General features: G+C 39.1%; 1 protein-coding gene and 1 pseudogene across 2 annotated transcripts in view; one reads left to right on the top strand and one right to left on the bottom strand.

The window, feature by feature from the left end:
• Positions 1 to 12,704, bottom strand: part of LOC148736186 (uncharacterized) — a 300,358-nt pseudogene that overhangs the window by 132,297 nt on the left and 155,357 nt on the right. The gene's annotated exons all lie outside the window — the stretch shown is intronic.
• Positions 381 to 12,704, top strand: part of LOC111331727 (uncharacterized) — a 31,466-nt gene continuing 19,142 nt past the window's right edge. Inside the window, exons 1-18 of the mRNA XM_022936896.2 lie at positions 381 to 517; positions 1,091 to 1,252; positions 2,411 to 2,581; positions 3,124 to 3,312; positions 3,512 to 3,682; positions 3,851 to 4,039; positions 4,268 to 4,497; positions 4,587 to 4,822; positions 5,355 to 5,573; positions 6,363 to 6,621; positions 7,419 to 7,530; positions 7,901 to 8,106; positions 8,642 to 8,880; positions 9,273 to 9,378; positions 10,091 to 10,252; positions 10,715 to 10,846; positions 11,539 to 11,670; positions 12,151 to 12,357. Coding sequence (XP_022792631.2) covers positions 445 to 517; positions 1,091 to 1,252; positions 2,411 to 2,581; positions 3,124 to 3,312; positions 3,512 to 3,682; positions 3,851 to 4,039; positions 4,268 to 4,497; positions 4,587 to 4,822; positions 5,355 to 5,573; positions 6,363 to 6,621; positions 7,419 to 7,530; positions 7,901 to 8,106; positions 8,642 to 8,880; positions 9,273 to 9,378; positions 10,091 to 10,252; positions 10,715 to 10,846; positions 11,539 to 11,670; positions 12,151 to 12,357 — 3,195 coding nt within the window. The 5' untranslated portion in view covers positions 381 to 444. The remainder of the gene's footprint in view (positions 518 to 1,090; positions 1,253 to 2,410; positions 2,582 to 3,123; positions 3,313 to 3,511; positions 3,683 to 3,850; positions 4,040 to 4,267; positions 4,498 to 4,586; positions 4,823 to 5,354; positions 5,574 to 6,362; positions 6,622 to 7,418; positions 7,531 to 7,900; positions 8,107 to 8,641; positions 8,881 to 9,272; positions 9,379 to 10,090; positions 10,253 to 10,714; positions 10,847 to 11,538; positions 11,671 to 12,150; positions 12,358 to 12,704) is intronic.

Below are 12,704 nucleotides of genomic sequence, written 5' to 3'. Positions count from 1 at the left end.
TAGATTTCCTCTATTGTTTATGTAATAAAGAACGCGTGGGATTTTCATTCAGAATTTTAAACAGCTATTTAGGAGAGGAAAAAAAATGAAATGTACAGAAATTCAAAGTAGTTGAAAAAAAACTATATAATAATCTTTGTTGAGCCATTTATTTAAACTTGGTCCGAAACGTTCTTATTACTTCGGGTAAGCATAGCGCTATGTCACTTGTTTCTGTTCACGGCCACCAGGATGTATTATCTCACCTGCGTTATTTGTATATCAGAACATATTTGAACACCTTTCCTACGGTTTACTTTGACATATTTTGTGACACAAAGATCCCAATTTAAGCATCGTACACTCATCAATTCCTCACAAACTGCTCAGGAGAGCACAGGCGAAAGTTATGCTTGTTCCTTGTTCAGTTTAGAGCTCAATTTAATTCCAAACACTCGTATCACAATGGAAAAAGCTTGGTCTTTCATATTTTTTCTATCGCTTGTAGTAGCTTTTTGGAGTAGTGCATCCGGAGCAAGTAAGTAACTTTATGACTTTTACTCGCTTTTAACGAAGGAACTAAATTCCCGCGAAGTGAAAATATTTGCTGTTGATTCTAGTGCAACAGTAGTGTACCAATTTTACTATGCCTTTGCATGGGAAAGCTGTGGAAGGGTAGATTTAAACCAGTTCTTAGGTTAAGACTACGCTTATGTACTCCGAAGAATTCAAAGCTTTTCTTTTTTTCCACATCCAGCGTTTCTATCTCTAAAATATGCAGGATTCATTGACACCACGCCTAACACGAACAACAGCTATCAGGTCTAAGTTGATTTCTGGCATGATACGATTGAAAGAAATGTAAGATGGATCTTCCTTTCCGCTCTTACAAGAAGAGTGTTTCATTCATGCAAACAGATATGCAATTAATGGTGTATTTGCTTTCAACACCTATTCTTTTGTCCACGTAACCTAAATTTAGCAACAAAGCAATTCGAAAAGGAACCAGTAGGATTAGCTATTTGCTGTATCTATTTTTTAAAGATGAGCTAAATCGTGAAAAATCTGATGTATTAATTATTTTTTCATCTGTCTTATCTCTCAAAAATAGCGAATGGTGGTTGGTCCAGTTGGTCTAGATGGAGTGGCTGTGCAGCTGGGATTTGCGCGGGAAATCAGCGGATCAGAACAAGAACGTGCACCAATCCCCTTCCCAGTGACGATGGACTGTACTGCGAGCAAGGAGATAGTTCACAGCAGGAGGACTGTCAGAGTAAGGATAAGGTTTTATTTCTTGTAATTATTGAGGTCTTTCCAGCGTATTTGAACGTGCACCAATCCCCTTCCCAGTGATGATGGACTGTACTGCGAGCAAGGAGATAGTTCGCAGCAGGAGGACTGTCAGAGTGAGGATAAGGTTTTATCTCTCGTAATTATTGAGGTCTTTCCAGCGTATTTGAAGTAGGTGCACTTCAATGCTGAAGCTTTACTTTTGAAAATTATTTGTCTTGTTGCAAATCCATTCTAATTCCGAGCCATTCAGGCAGATCCCAAATTTCCTTCTTTGATCAGCCCACAAGGCTCTCCTTTTCCTAAATTATGAGTTTCCCTCGTTACCTGAGGAGTTATGCACCGAATAATTGGAAGCTTCGACTCCCCCTTCCTCCGGGGGAAAACCACGGGCCTTTGATCGTCCTCCGTGCCCGGATGGTGGGAAAATTCAACCGTTCGTGGCTGTGGTGGGGCATTTGAACCGGGAGTGTCAAGTCTTCCCAGCGGAAAACAAGTATTATATCTTTAAAGGTCAATAGTCTACTTTCGTGAGCAATTACATCGGAAGAGAGGGTCTACAAGGACTAGGTGCTAAAGGTTGCTCAATGTTTAGAAAGCCACGGTTGCTGATTCTGCCGCCATGTGGCACTTGAAAACAATTTTGGCCCGGGCGACCGGAATTTTTAACAAACCTGTCTCAAATTTTCAAATGCGCGGCGGAATGTTGGAGTTTCGAATTGATCTATGCTTAAGTACATTAATAATATGATTAGCATAACAACGGGACACCACGTAAGCAGGACACGTATAATAGCTTTATCTCAATGTATTCATGAACACGACATCAATATGGTAACGCGACAGAAGAAAGGGGAGTCCCTTGTGATTTAACGTCCTTATTTGACCGATAAACATACAACTCAGTTATTAAAATCAAAAAAAAAAAAAAACTACATACAAAAAATTACTTACGGTCAATGCTACTTGAATTGGAACTTGAAATTATTAGCCAAACTGATTTATTATTTCAAGAGAAATTTAAGTGGCCTTAGCTGAAAAGAAATGGAGTGGAAGAGAGGGAATTGTACAGGAGAAAGATTGAGGAAGAAACTCTTGTCCTTTTGGCATATTTAATCCCTTTTTAATTGTTTCTTTTCAGTCGACGGTGGCTTCACAGAATGGAGTCAGTGGTCGATATGTGAAAACCCGTGCGGGGGATCTGTAGTCAACAGGACAAGAGCTTGCACCAACCCCACCCCTACTCCTGACGGGACGCCTTGCTCTGGATCAACTGTTGAAACCAAGATGGAGTGCGTTGGACCATGTCCAAGTAAGTGAAAACATCAATAACATGTTCATAGACTAAATATCCGGCGTCAAAGTTGCAAATTGACTGAAATAATTGAGCAACGGGCATGTAGGAGTAGAAATGGGGAAATATTTCCTTTCAATACTTTAGCTAGTTACGCTAGAAAGATAGGAAACTAACTACGTAGTAGTGCTAAAAGATTTTCTTTTTATAGAAAAACGATCAGAAACTCCCTAAATTAGAATCAGTCTTACGGGATTGTATCAGCATTTACATCATATGGATTACAAAGTATTTCGATTTCTCACGAAGCCATACAAATCTTGTTCTCCCAAGCTGACATTAAGGAAATAAACACTATCGATCATTCATTCACAAACGAATGACATTAAATTCACACAGTTACCACAGCGATCGACGAATGCCTAAAACGCGACAACTTGAAGTGAATATTTATTTCAGTGCTTCACTAGTTTCAAAACTCAGAAACAGAATATAACTCAGTAAAGAAAATGTACAAAAAGGCTTCCGAGTTTCATGATTTTCCCTTTGGTTTATCTTAGCGGGCCCTCTGGATGGTAACTGGGGTTTCTGGTCTCCTTGGACACGGTGCCCTCAGACATGTGGAATATCAGGGGGATCTCTTATCAGCAGAACCAGATTGTGCAATAATCCACCTCCAATGAATGGCGGACAACAGTGTGCTGGTGACGCCAGCGAAAGTGTCCGATCCTGCTTCGCACCTTGTCCAGGTAAGGGTGGCTCATATCTATTTGACTGACGAACTTCAGCTGTACCTTTAAGCGAATCCTCTTTGGTAAATGCCCATCCGAAAGGAAAAGACGAGCGAGCAGAGCAGCCGAACATTATATCGTTGTGTCCAATCTAGTTTAACTCGTCGTTTCAGTACTAATCATTGGTTGGTTTGCCTCCTATTTGTTTTCTTTATAGTCGATGGTGGGTTCGGTTTGTGGTCAGCATGGACAACGTGTAGTAAGACGTGTGGCACCGGTACCAAGTCAAGGAGCCGACTGTGTAACAACCCAGTCCCTGCTAGTGGAGGAGAAAACTGCACTGGGGATTTCAGTCAAGCGAGGAGTTGCCAACTTACATCATGTCGCGGTGAGTAGTCACAATCTCGTTTTTGTCAGGATTAGAACAGTTTGTTCATGAATGAAATTGTTCTAAACCTTTCGATTTTCTTTCTCAACAAACAAACAAACAAACAAACAAACAGAAAAACAACCTGCAGGTAGAATGTATCTTATTGCTTGTTTGAATACCATTCAGGAGCTGTCAATGGAGGGTGGTCAGCGTATTCACCTTGGAGCACATGCACGGAGTCCACTAATTGTCTTCAAGGCACTAAGAAAAGAACCAGAACCTGTACCAATCCCCCTCCGGCAAATGGTGGTGACTCTTGCGCTGGTCTGGCCGAAGAAGAGAAAATTTGTCCAACGCAAGCCGATGGATGTACACGTAAGAAATTATCAGATCTTAATTATTCCTGAAATTTATTGTAATGTCATTTGAAGGAAACGCAGTCGAAAATTGGGGGTTAGCGAAGTTCGCAACGGCCTTCACGTGTGTACCGATAACCCAATGGCACGCTCAGTGATTCCCAATTAGGTTTGTAGACGTGCACTGCGATTATTTGTGAAATCCGTGAAAGAGTTCTAATCTTCACTTTTTCTTTTTTAATTTTAGCTTTCACGCCGCCTAGACCAGACAAAACTCCAGCCGATCCAAACTCCTGGATTGCTCTAGAGTGTGGAGCAGCCGAAAAGTTTTCCGCAACAGGTTCTTACAAACAGAATATCCCCGCCGCTGTTTATTCAAACTTTAACTTCATGAGAACTGAATTGGAAAGCGGATATTTTGCCGTGGAAATGGTTGCCGACGATCAAGATGATTATGGACGAAAGCAGCTAAAAAAGGTGTGTGGTTACGCAAAATTGAATTTCACTTTGTTTCTCTTCGTATCAAATGTCGAGTTTTTTACCTATGGTCTGTTTTATTTTTTCAGGTATGCTTTGAGATAATGGACTCCTTAACTATCAACACAGTTATCAACAACAACAAGGGAACTTACTACGAAAGAATTGATGCTTTGCCAGAGTGGACTAAGCCCGAGTTGACGGAGACCATTCCTGCCTTTACCATCTGGATTGATGAATCCCAACAACTTAGAAAGTACGAGTTTCAGTGCGCAAAATCGGATGAGTACGTACCACTTCCTGGTTTTATAATGACGGATGTCAGGTGAGTCTGGGTAAATGTTTCAGTGACACGTACGTCAATGTAAACATTATTGTAATGAGAGATGGTAACCCCAGCTGTGTTTTCTGTGAAGACAATTTTTTACTTTAGTTGGTACGCAAAATGATAAATGAAAGAATGCTAACCCTCATATATCAAGTTAAGCTAACCGCCTTTGCTTTGCAAAAAATAAAAGGCCGAACGAAATGACCGGGAAACGACAAAGTAGTCGAAAAAGCATTCTTGAAAACTGATAAAAGCAGAATAAGAGCGCGTAAAGGAATCAGAGAGCAAACGAGCTAATCGGTGACTAAGATAGAAAAACTAGTCAACAGGGTAAATAAGCCACAAAACAGCTTAGCGCCGGCTCAGACGCTCAATCACTCTATGATATCAGGTCTAATAAGCACATTTTCTTCATATCCTGATAATACCCATTAGCTGACCAAATCTAAACCAATATTTACATGGTTTTAAAAGAACGGACTTCATGTGCAGCCTAGTTAAGAGGTTAAAAAGTGCTTCACTTTTTCAGGTTTTCGTACTACACTGAAGGAAATTCCCAGACGTTCAAAGCCAAGGGCAAATACACTTTGCAGACGGGAAATGTATTCGACACAGAGGTGAAGAAAGATGTTCTAACTGGAGCAGTGCACGCGACAGGCAATGCTGAATCAGCTACCTTTATAGATATGATGGCATCATTTGGTCTGGATATAAACATCATACCAGACTTCCTCGTTACGGCATTAAAGTGAGTTTGTTGTTGCTATTGCTGTTCAGTAATTAATTCATATTTTAATGATAGACAAAGGATAAAAACGTGAAGTTACCCGTAATTCCTGTACCAGCGAGTTCTTTTAACCATGTGAAATTCGAAGAGAAGACATAAAAAAGGTCCATCTTTCAGCAAAAATGCGAGCTCTTCATGGTTGATCCTCGCTGCAGTATGAAATTAACAGTAAATGGGCCCCATGACTTCTCTGTAACCCAGTGGACTTGTGTATTTGTTCACCGGCGCGATCTCCTCGTTGACCCATAAATTTGACGAAGGAATTTAAGGCATACTTCTAAAAAGTAAAACCGATACCTAGATGCAGTTCATTCTAAATAGCCTTTCAAAGTGTAAAGACTTTTCACGTTAGGGATGTTTTTTTACCCTGTCCACAATAATCTGTTTTCACACTAAAATGTCCCAAACTTCTCCCTCGCTTTGGAAAACAGATACAAAAGAAGAATCCTGGGGGTGAAGCGTTTTGAAAAAGCTCCGTTTTCTCCTGTAGACAGGGGAAACTGGATGCCATTGAAAACGATGACGAAGAAAGAATAACTTACTTTCGTTTCAATCAGCGTTCTTAAGGTTTTTAGTTAGGACGACAGGTGATAATACATGAATAATACGGGCTTCGAAATAAAAGCGCATCACGTGCACAAAGGAAACCATAATAAAAGCACTAAAGTTCACATAAGTATTTGACTTCCATCCGGTTGCTGAGATCAGTCGACGTGAGATTAAAAGGAATAAGTGAATTTTTTCTTGCAGGAAGATAGGTCTATGGGATTTCTCCTTAGCTCCTGCGCAGCTGACAAGAAAGCTCGTCAGGAACGGCGTTTTCAGATTCACATCTTCATTAGATTTGGGTGGTGTTCCCGTTCATATAGAAATTTTGGCTGGAATTAGATTTGGAAGACCAACATTTGCAGTGGGTTTTTCTTTCGATCGATACTCGTATGGAAAACTGGCGGAAAAGCTATCCGGAATTGGTGTCGATTTCTTGGACAAACTCGGCTTGGAGTTCGAGGTAAAGTATTGCTTGATTGTAGCTTTTGTCACACCCTTGTCAGCGTAATTTGCTTTCATTCTAATGTGAAAGAGTCATAAATCAGTCATAGTTCTGATTTGAATCTTATCAATGGACTAGATAAACTAGGCTAGGAATTTGCGTGGCTCTACGCCTGTGAACTGTTATTTTTATGTGCAAGAATGATTACGCCACCTTAGGGTCTAAACATTTACGAAAACAAAGTCTATTTAGCCTAAGCTTAGCAGTTGTAAATTTGTGACACATGTTAGTATTTTTTTATTTTTATGTATAAAAATGTAAACATCAATTAAAGTAATTCTTACCTTTTTTCAACTGTTACTATTTAAATAGCTTAATTGTATCAATTATTTTTATTCTTTAGCAAGAATTAATAATTTAATATATATAACAAGTACGTGTAGATTTAAGAATCTGAAGGATTGCTTGGTTTCATCTGTGCGATTTATTCACAAATCGCGCCATATTTTGCTCTAAATCACACATTTTTCCTAGCCAATGAGAAACATTTACTAAAACACGACTTATCAGATTTCAAGGTTATCTAACAAGTAACCAATCAATCAGAGAAAATTGAAAGACAACTCTTGCATTTTTTTTCCAAATCAGCTCAATACTGGAAATGTGATGTCTTTGTACAGATTTAAAAACCTATATGAGCAACTCAATTTTGTGATTCAAAATGGATGTAATAAAGTGGTAATTGAATTCCCAGTTGTACAGTTTTGGTCTAAAATCATACTTGAGATTTCAAATCAAACTCAATTCCTCCACAGGTCGGAGTGTCTTTCCATCCACCAGAACCCTTTCAGCAACTCCTGGTTGATTCGGAGACCAAGTATTCCAAAGAGCCACTGCACAGTTTTGTCACTTCTAGCGTCCCGCGAGGTACATTTTGGTTTCAAAACCAGACTTCAAAACTTAGCACCGACTTAAGCTTCAATCCTCAGTCAGTGAATATCGCTCAAATGCATGATTTAGGAAGGTGACGGTTATATTTTCAATAAGAGCTTAAATTAGTTTCAAATAGTGAAGGCTTCAACCTTTTAAACACGCCGATTAATATTTACTGTTATTGTGTAGTCTGATCGTCCTGAGACGGGCTTTTGTTAGTAGTAGTGACTGACCCTTCGAGGGCAGAGGTCGTCATCAGAGTCAAATATTTTACTTTACATCAATTTACATGAATGCCCAGGGTGCATTGTAGCATTTTTTATTGATGAATTCAAACTGTAGTTTGATCTTCCAATATCTACAGGTATCTTTGCCGCAGCACAAATCGTTCTCCCAAGAGACTGCAAAGGCAATAAATTCTGCGAAATTATGAAACTGATTGTGGGGCCAACAATAAAATGGTATATTACTGGTCAATTTGAATGGAGAAAAATCCGAATTGCCACAGGTTTCGCTAATGTCCGTATCTATGATGGACTTTACTTCCACAAGCTTGAGCTCTATGTGGAGGTATGCACTTATTTAGACTTAATTTGGATATCTTTAGTCGATCATAAATTAAAACCTTTTCTAAGTAATATGGTCATCTTTGAATGGAGCACTCTCGACTGAGATTATACTTAATATCAGTCCCTTTTTGTAGCCCAACACGCTCTTTCAAAGGAGCATAGGCTGCAAAACCATATGCACAGCCTTCAAGATGTTCTCAATGGGGTGATGGCATTTTCGGCTAAACTTAAAGAGTTTGGTCATTTTACATTATGGTTAAGTCAATATGACTAAAAGCGACACATTGCAAAAATTTTACGAGTAACGGTTAAAATTTTTCATTATTTTACGCCTAATGACTAAAGTTTTGGGCACGGTTGTACAGCTAACCCCACTGAGACTCTCCTTAGCGCATAACACCGTTAAAGCACAGAATTAGATCATGAACACGTAACTTGTATATAGGGTAGTTCACTATCATTGTCGAAATAGATAGTTTATTCAACTTTCTTAACTCCTCTCTTCTAATATTTTTCCGTATTCATTTCCCAACAAGGCGGACTGGAATGACTCAGCAAATCACATCAAAATTGGGTTCCGTGCAGATATCAAAGTACCGGTGAATGGCGACATCTACCGTGAAGGAATCAGAGCGGCTAACAGTGAACTGTTTCTGTTCGGTGTGTTAGAATACGATTTCCAGGAACAGGTGGTCGGGGGAAAACTGGGTATGAGAGGAATCTGGCGCAGAGCATTCTTCATACCATTTCTTGGCATTGGAAACATCTTCCTTGGGTAATACTCAAATTATGGATCATTTAGCATCTTTCAAATTTCAACAGCTTCCTTTGCTTGGGAATGTAGAGATACCACTGGAATTAATTTTTCAGTGATCATAAGGATGTAAAGAGTACAAAAGAAAGATATAGGTAGTTGTGTTAAATCGCCAGCAGTAAATCAAAGACGATTTTTTTATGAAAATCAAATTTACGAGAGACGAAAATTTTGAGTGTGGAAAGTTACTTGAATAATAACTTCTTTAACTTCAGAGTCTCAACTTCAACCCAAAACCTTCGATTTAGACCTTACTACATTGGATTTCTGCCTTAAATTCTTTGAGGAAAAAAAGGATTTTGGTTAGGCTGTTTTTCTCATGATCACTTTTGAAATTCTCATCAATATTTCAGCTTGACGTATAAGGTTGGAGCACCCATACCCATTACTGGTGTGCAGTTTGGAATGCGAGTGGAATTTGGATATGACTGTTTAATACCAGCGGACTTTAATAACGATGTAAGGTCATAAATATTCAAGATTCCTCACCTCTCTTATTCAATTGACTCGCCCAAAGCTTTCATTATTGCTGATACTGGCCATATGCTAGTTACGTGTCATACACTCACTAAGAGGTATAGCGCCACAGAGTTGAAATTGAAGTTGAAGTTCATTTATTTGTTTAAGCAGGTTGATTAATTGGCAGCTGTAATAGCTGATGTGGACCTGCTGTCCTAACCCACCCATCCCACCCCAGGGGAGGACATCCATCACACAGTAATCTCGTGTGTGGGAAATTAACGTCTCCTGCCCCAACCCTGCAGGAGACGGGACCTCCATTTATTCGTCCCTATCCGAGAAGACTAGAATATCTAACCATTTCTTGATGTGATAGAAAGGTAGCAAATTCTTCTCAATTATTTTAAGACCTTGAGTGTTGGTCACGGGTAACGGTTAAAATTTGTCATTATTTTGTCATTACTCCATAGCTCAGGAGTAGGGCCTCATAACGTAGAATCTGAAGATATTAAACGCCCATTTCTCATGAGGAAAGTTTTTTTTTCTTTTTTTGAGTCTTGAAATAGGAGGAAAAATATATTTCAGTCTGTAAATTTACCGAATATCTGTCTACTTTGCGTAGATCGAAATGTAAGATATGACACGTAATTACCTAAAGAGCGAGCTAGCATGATAATGCAATTATTTACCCTTCAATCTATCTTTTTTTCAGGGGCACTGCTTCGGAGGGGGTGGCTATTTTGGTGTTGGTTCACCACAGTTCTTTTATGCTGATTTTAATGCATTAACACTTGGAAAAATAATTCGTCTCTTGGGATTCACTTTTGCACTTCCTCCTCCGATAGCACAGACTGGCTTCCCGGAGGGTGCATCGGTATGTGTGGATTAAAAACACACCTTCAATCATCTCATTGTCTATTCCTTTCTTTACTTTTCATCGATTGTTCGAGGAGACTCGTGTCTTTTCGGATTTGTGCCTCTAAAATCAACGCAAAGAAATTTTGACATTGTAACGAAACGAATTGAGTCAATGATGCATTTACAAAGAAGCACGCGCTTCCAATGCCGTCTGGTGTCTTACACTAGCATATTGCTGGTAGATTTTTCAAATAATAGGATAGTAGAGAAACTAACAAACCAATTAATACGTGAATTAAATCTGCAGTTGTGTCATCATGAACATTTGAAGCTCGTAGGAATGAAGTCAATAAGAGCTATTGGCTGAGGACACGATGAGAACATAAAAGTTTAGCTGTAGGGTTAGGACAAGGATTAGTTCGCAAGCAGTTCAAATGAAGTTACTACAATGTAAATAAATGCCGTTTGTTCACTGCAGGGATCTTATGCCGAGGAAGCGTTCGACCTGAGAATCGCCAATGGTCCCTTCATTCCTGAGGGCCTAGCCATCAAAGGCCGCGTTAATACTTTTGGATGGTCAGTTTACGCGAATATCAAGCTATCAGAATCGGTAAACGCTCACTTTCTTGCTCTTTGTTCCGATGAAAAGAATCAAAGCTACACATTTACTTAAGCAGTCGCTATCAGTAGAAGGAGTCATTTAGAACAAGTTCATAATGAAGTTTTGAAAACATGATTTGCTCATTGGCTTTGTTATTGTGCCTTTTTCGTTTGAATTACATTTCTGCGACGGCTGGCTTATGACGGAAAGGTAAGAGATAAGCCAGCATGTATTTAATTTTACTTTTGATAAATAGATGCTGTGGCAGAAATACATTCTCGAGCGTCAGTTTGTATCTCGACCTTTCTAGCTGAGGAAATTCATCTGTCATTGATGCAATATTTTTATGACTATTCTAGAATGTATTTAGTTCTTATTAACCGAGCGGGAGGTCTGTAAGGGAGAATCTTGACCGAGGTCGCCAGTACAGACCGAACGCATGGGTGTGTCTTATATGCCAATTTTTTATATTCTTTGTACCTTTTTTTTCTAGATTGGGCTAGATGCCGGTCTAGATGCCGGTCTAGATGGGAAAATCTAGACCGCTTTTAATATTGATTTCAGCCAATCAAATTCGTGAATTCGGTAGTTCCCAGTCCTTGTGAGACACAGCCATATAACAATTTATGACTTAATGCTAAAAGTAGTGATATTTTGCCCAAGGCATTTCTTTCTAACTGTGTTGGAGTGACTTTTTCCAGGCGATCTTTATCGATTTTAAACCAGACCCAATAACAATCTTGGACATTGTGACAATCGTCCGCAGTCCCACGGATCGGGAAAACGGACCATGGTGGTATCTGGACGCAAGAAAAAGTCCACCCTTCATCGAGGTAAGCTGTGTACAGCTTTTAACATCGGAGAGTGACTAATAAAATTCCCTCTCATATTTTAAATGGTCTGATTCATTTAGCCCTACTAGAAACATAATGGTGGTAAACGGTTTTTAAGGAAAAAATATATGTTTAACAAATGTCGTATCGAAATACATAGGTTTCATCTGAATCACTTCTGATAACTTTAATAGCGACGTACGAGAAATGCATAACTTATTAATTTCATGAACTAGAATGGATTGCTTCATAACTCATTCCTGATTAAATTCCTTTGGCCGAGAAAGGAGAACCCAACCAGAATTTATAAAGCTTGTGATGGCTAGTGCATAAACGATGTCTGGAAAGCCCTCGCTGAACCTCGTTATCAACATGATTGCATAAATTTTTCGTCTTAATTTCTGAAATTACAATAAGAGTGAAGGTGGGGGTAACCTCCACAACTTTTTGCATCGTCTAATATTTTTTTTTCTTCCATAGGCCTATATTGAGGGATATACAAACATATTGGGAATTTCAACATACTGTCGGCTAAACCTGACTATCACACGCATAGAGATGTTAGTCCAAGGAAATTTCCTCGAACTCATCAAAGCTGAACTCTTTATGACTGCAAGCTACAGTTTGACTTCGCTGGGAACGCAGTTCTACATCAAAATTAATGTGGACCTACACGGAATCAATAATGTAAGGAAATCTAACGAAAAGTATATTGACGCCCGATAAAAGCTGCCGCTGAAAAGGCTTAAGAGAGAATGTGCAAGTGATTTTTCCCTTTTTTGACCTCGAAATACATCAATGCGATATAGATAAAATGGAGAAATCAAAAAGGGCCTATACGAGTAGCAGTGCACACATTCTATGGGGATTCATCTGAAAATGTGTACAAGTGCGAGAAGGGAAAAAGGGAACGAAAAATTAGTTGTCATTCCTCAAAGTGCTAACATATTAGAGAGAAACAGGCATTAACAAATGTTCTGGTCTACCTTGATCAGTAGAAGTTTCTTTTCTCGACTTTTCAAGTTGAACAAAAC

Source organism: Stylophora pistillata, chromosome 3, assembly GCF_964205215.1.
Source record: "Stylophora pistillata chromosome 3, jaStyPist1.2, whole genome shotgun sequence".
NCBI classification, from domain to species: domain Eukaryota; kingdom Metazoa; phylum Cnidaria; class Anthozoa; order Scleractinia; family Pocilloporidae; genus Stylophora; species Stylophora pistillata.
The sequence above is the reverse complement of the archived record's forward strand: the minus strand, read 5'-3'. Positions and strand labels throughout refer to the sequence as shown.